At 42.4% G+C, this 6,000-nt stretch overlaps 1 protein-coding gene across 1 annotated transcript in view; it reads right to left on the bottom strand.

Annotated features, from left to right (window-relative positions):
- Positions 1 to 1,154: 1,154 nt before the first annotated feature.
- Positions 1,155 to 6,000, bottom strand: part of LOC136507466 (uncharacterized) — a 118,342-nt gene continuing 113,496 nt past the window's right edge. The window contains exon 3 of the mRNA XM_066502181.1: positions 1,155 to 1,280. Within this exon, the coding sequence (XP_066358278.1) occupies positions 1,155 to 1,280 (126 nt within the window). The remainder of the gene's footprint in view (positions 1,281 to 6,000) is intronic.

Raw genomic sequence — 6,000 nt, 5'->3', positions numbered from 1 at the left:
ATTGTTCACACTACTAGGAATTTCCACTTTCATGACGAACAAGTTTCGTCACTGAAGAAGCCAAATTCATCATAATTTCAGTTTTATGATGAATTTATGACAAAAAATGGTTCATCGTAGAAGTCGCTGTCATACTTGAACTTCCATGATGAATCTAGAAATTCATCATAGAAGTGTCTTGATCTATGATGAAAAAATGACCATCATAGAACTATTTTGGCATGTGTGGTAGGGGGCAACCACGCTGGCGAGTGCTTTGTTGGAGATGCTTTCCACATGTACATGCTATAGGCGGTTGTATTGGAGATGGTTTGGGTACGTGTCACCTTCTTATTGCACAACATGGCCATCTCTAGTTCTTGCACATTTTAGGTTCTTACTAGACCACGTGTCAGGTCCCTGTTGTTCCACATGTTAGTTTTCTATTAGCAAATGTGTTGTGTTGTGGTTGGGTCACTGTGTCACTTCTTCATTGGACCATGTGTCGTATTTTTATTGGTCCATGTGGAGTGACCAAAATACTCCGCATGTCTTTCATTTACTCAACCATGTGTCATGATGTTGTACGTCCATGTGTCAGTATTTTTTGGGCCACATGTCATGCCCTGAGCTACCCACGTGTCTTTTTTAGATTCGACCACATGGCAGAATGAATTGGTACCACTTATTTGGTTTGTATTGGCCCACGTGTCCTATCCTTGGCACTTACACATATCATTCATTGGTTCATCCACATGTTAGCTTCTTATTAAATGACGTGGCCTATGCTAGATCTACCACATGCACACTAATCATTACATCAGAAAAATGATTTTAGATCTACATTGCTGCACAAAATGACTACATGCATAACTATATTGAACCTGAATCAAATAACAGTAGTTCAACTTAGCAGCAAACCACTGACAGAGTTCATATATCAAGCCACCACAAGTTCACATCAAAACAACAAACAAACCATATGTTCACTGCATCAACAAGACTGAGAGTTACTAGCGCTTAAGAGCATGATATGCTCTTGGAGCTTATTGTACTCCTATTGCTATTTCTTGAACTCCTCAAACTCCCTTTTAGTATTTTCTGCCTTCCTATTCAGTTGATCCACTTGTTCAGTGAGGCCAGCTGAACTTTCTTGATTAAGCAACAAGCTGTTCCTAAAGTCTAGAGCAGCTTGTCTTGATACCAGCATTCTTCAAAGAAAAGGTGTTGCAGCTGGCCTGGAAGAGGACCTTGGAAACAACATCAGCAACAAGTTCTACTCGTATAGTTTCCATAGCTTCCTGCAAAAACTAAGGAGCAAACATTAGGTTATAGATTGTGCAAGAGGACTTAAATTGCAGAACCAAGAGATTATTTCATTACAAGTAACGCATATGTGTTCCTCAGCCTACTACCGATAGAGATTCATAAGCACAATGCATAGGTAACATATTAACTGTTGTAATATTACAACTTCAAAATAATGGTGCCACTTTAGGCTCCTCCTACTTTTCCTTTTATGGAAATGGCTTCAATAGATTTCAAGAAAAGTAGATAAAGGTACTTGCCACTGCTTCTCTTGCAGTATCGCTCAGTCCTGTGTTGCTACTGGTATGGAAGTTGTTGAAGATTTCCACTGCATCAACATCTTCATGAGGTCAATCATGTTCTTCATCGAGCACTTCTTGATCATGTCCTCGTCCTTCCTATTTTTGCCCTCCTATTAAAATTACACATGCCTTTCTATTGATACAAAAGGCATTGCGTATTTGATATAAAAAGAGTAACACAACCATCACTTACATATGCTTGTAGGTGGGCAACATAGGAGCAAGATTCTATCACCTGGTGGTACTTGACTTTTGCATGGTTTCACTTGTTCTGCTTCGAGACTACCTATAACCACAATTGTGTTAGACTACAGCACAAGTAGACCACATAAAGACTAGACAAGAACTAAATGAGTTCACAAACACACCCCTTGTTCTTCGAACTTGACCACTTTTGGACAAGTGCCCACCACTATGCGTCATTCATGCAAGACATAGGAGAGGTCTTTCTGATTTGCTCAGTGAGGACGACATTGAAGTAGGATCGCTTGAACCTATACTGTGTCTACTGTATAATAGATTGGAATACACTCGTGCATGCATCTCTTTTTGCTTCATCATTGTCGTCAATGGCCAGCCTCAACTATAGAAGTGTGAATGCAAATTAAATCCATTACTAAGTTTCTCAAGGCAGAGTTGAATGTCAATAGAGGATATACATACTTGTAGATAGCTTGGTCACAAATCCATAGAGATGTTCAATCCGTCGCATGTAATGTTTCTAGTGCGGGAAAATTGGTACTTGAGACCTGACTACTACACCTGGCTCTAAGGCAAACTTGGCAGCTTGCAATGGATCATGTGGCCTTTTGTTCCTCTTGACAACCAAGATGGGCATCCTTGTTCCCATTGATTTGGTGGTTTTGTGAAGCAAAACTCCCTTAGTTGCTTGCCTCAACTTCCTCACTCTTCTCTGTAATGGTACTATACAATTTTCATACATTCAGAGTTTTAGAAAAGTAAAATGGATATCAAATAGTGTGACTTGATTTATAGACATGTCTAAGGTAATACCAACCTTCGCAAGTTTGGTCAGTTCTGCGGGTGGGGTGGTGGAGTCTCCTCTTAAGCATGGCTGAGGTCATCTTCATGTGACCTGTCCCTCATAGGGCTTTGTTCTCCTTGTGTGTGCTGACTTTTGGACCTAGTTGGAACTCCAAGATGTTGCAACTCTATTGGACTAGTTGGCTTCACTCTCTTGGATTGTCATCCCCTAGGACCCATATTGGTGTTGCCTTTTGCACTACTAGCAAGGACTTCTCTATGGCTTGTTCATCCCACAGCCTGAAATTGGAGAAACAAACTTAAGTGGCAAGCATGTAAAAATTGCAATGCTATCCACACAGCAAATAATTGAATTGCACTACTACCTAAACCAACCCCCTCCCATCCCAACCTAACAAGATAAAAGAAGCACCTCAATTTCAAGGGGTACTGGCTCTTCTAAATCTATATCTATATCTATATCACCATATCTCTGAACACACTCCTCTACTTCAGGGAGATATTCCAGATGTCAACATGTAGATTACAAAGGCATTTATTGAGTTAACCTTGCATCGAATGTCAACAAAATAGAGCAGGAGCATGCAAATTACGTGCCTAAACTATAGCTTATATGGAAGCCATTACTTGAATAAAGCACATGTGAACTACAGCTTCTATGAAAGCTATTACTTGAATAAAGCACATGTGAACTACAATCAACTAAGAATCATGTAACCCCATCACTATCTACATGTCCTAGGTTCAACCACTAGAGTATAGCATGCATCATAAAAGGAATTTGGGTACCTCTTCCTTTTCTTAGCTATGATGCGTCGTCGGCATGACCCTCTTGTTATCTAGGTTGAGGAAGTGGTGCGGTCAGCATCGACCAAGGGGTAGCAAATCTGGTGTGGCGGTCATCAATGATGACACTACACTCGGTCATGATAGGTGCTGACATAGGGGGTCTGGTTCTGTCCTATACTGCTACTGACAGGCGGTCGTTCCGCCATCAGCAGACTTGCTATTGACAAAGGGGATCAGATCAAGCTCTAGCTTTGGCTAGGGTTAGGAAAGGTATGAGAGAGGGTGTGATTGGAGAGTGGAAGGGAGTCAAGCGGCTATGTCGATGCTCCTAGCTAGGGTCTAGATCAGAGTGGTAGAGGGGGCTAGGCTTTGGAGTGGAAGGAGAGACAGTGTGGCTGGTACAGCTGGAGAATGGCGATGGAGGCAGAGACAATGACTCCTTGTGCTTTTATGTGGCCATCAAAATACCACAAATACCCTTGTATGAAATTGATGGTGTGGTAAGCCAATTTTCATGAGGACGGCAAAAGAGAGAGATCTAATTTTTAGGTGTGTGTTTGCGGCACTACTGGGCGTAGGGGTTTCATTTTCTCCTGAAATCAAATTTTTGTGCGGGCAGATCGCCACCCCATCTGGTCAGCAGAGAGCTAGAGACCGAAATCTATATATAATGATAATGATGATGATATATAATACACTAATATGTGTAGTAACCATTGGATCACCAATATTAATCCCCAAGTTTTAGTGGACAGGTGAATCCTTGACAATGTTTATGTGTCATTGATGCAATTACATGGCACATGGGAAAGTCCACTGCTAAAGGCATTCTCTCAGTACCCAACATTTCCTCTTCTGTGCGTCATTTCCATCATCATTTGCCCCGTCCAACGCCACCTGCCCTGTGCATAGGCGCACATCGAGAAACATTGCCTAGATTCTTCTATGCTGTAGGGATCTATTGCACCATGGTGATCTACCATACTGCCATCTGTCAGCATGCCACTCCTCCTATGAGCAAGCCAATTAAGATGGCCTTCTTGCCTTGGCACGATGAATCTGTGATCTCTTATTTTTCTTCATGAATGTATGGTGTTTGATGAAATGCATGTGTAATTTTTTCTGATTGTTATAAATGGTGCGATTTAAAGTAAAGTGGATATAACTTACCACATTGCAAAAAAGAGCTAGAGGCAGGCAAACATTCTCTGAGAAGCAGAGGAACAGGCACAACCATAAGCCTAGAAAGAGCTAGAGGAAGGCTCACAATCTCCTAGAAGCAGAGGAACAAGCACCACCATAGCCCTAGAAGAGGCAGAGGAAAGCAGACATGTATCCACAAAGTAGAGGAAGAAGCAACCAAAGCTAAGCTAGCCCTAGAGTCTGGGAATTCTCATAGGTGGACCTAAATGGCCTGCCAATAGTAGCAGCATGAGGAGAGTGCTGAAATGGAACTCAGGGAGGAGGAGCTCACTGAGAAACAACTACAACTCATGACCGAGTTCCACTCCAAAAACTAGATTCAGTCACTTTGCACCTTCCTAGATCTAATCTATAATTGCTCATCGGCATGCTCGGACTCGTGGAGGTTCAATGTGTGCCATAATTGGTGGTACGAGGAGCAGTCGAGGAGGTAATTTGATGTCTGCCAATTGTGATATGAGGGGCAGTCGAGGAGGTTTGATGTCTGCCAATGGTAGTATGAGGAGCAGTAATATTGAGAGAAAGAAAGAGGTTTAGTTCTATGACTTTTGGTATTTTAGCTCAAAGAAGATATGGAGCATCAGGTTCTGCGATATTGAGTTCTAGTTTCCACTAGTCAAAGAGCCTAGCACAAAAAAAGAGTTCTGGACTGTGACTTAGGAGAGTTTCCTCAGGAGCTTACCATGCTAAAGGGATGGCACAAGCAGACCAAAGGATACTTGGTTGGGATGAGCTTGAGAGAGTAGCTGGTATATCCATCCGGCCCCTGTTTGAGTGCTTCTCGAGCTTCAGTTCACCTTTTCAGTGAGGTTGATCAAATTGTAATAAGCTCGGGTGCGTCAGTTCTATGCAATAGTGTGGATTTATCCGGAGCATGACTTCATTGGTTTTATGCCCGATGGTCGGCTAGAGCGATTGTACTATGACCACCTGCAACAACTCCTCGAGGTTGACACTTCAGATAGGAAGCTCCACTAGATAGTCTATAGAGATGCTCTTCTTCTACGTCGTAGCAGGGCTAGGAGGTACTTTTCATAGACTAGGAGATTTGGCCGCTCTTCATGGAGCCCTTCGCCGATGGCTCCTTGCGTACATCGGATAGACTATGTCTAGAGGTTTACATTCTACACATGGCTCTGTGGAAGACAGTCCTACCTCATGGCGGCAATAGGGAGTCATTGACTAGCTTGCAGCAGTGGTTACTACTATCAATATGGAGAGGCGATCAGTTTGACTTCTTATACTTTTTCCTATCTGAGACCAAGGATGTGATAGTTGATGCTATCAGTACTGGACGGTAGCATGTGTGCACTCACATCATTAGCTACCTGCTATGCATGATTGACTCTAAATAGAATGGGCCACTGTACAATGAGTCGACCTACGAGATTAAGACCTACATGCCAGCAAGTCT

Source organism: Miscanthus floridulus, chromosome 15, assembly GCF_019320115.1.
Source record: "Miscanthus floridulus cultivar M001 chromosome 15, ASM1932011v1, whole genome shotgun sequence".
NCBI lineage: Eukaryota > Viridiplantae > Streptophyta > Magnoliopsida > Poales > Poaceae > Miscanthus > Miscanthus floridulus.
The sequence above is the reverse complement of the archived record's forward strand: the minus strand, read 5'-3'. Positions and strand labels throughout refer to the sequence as shown.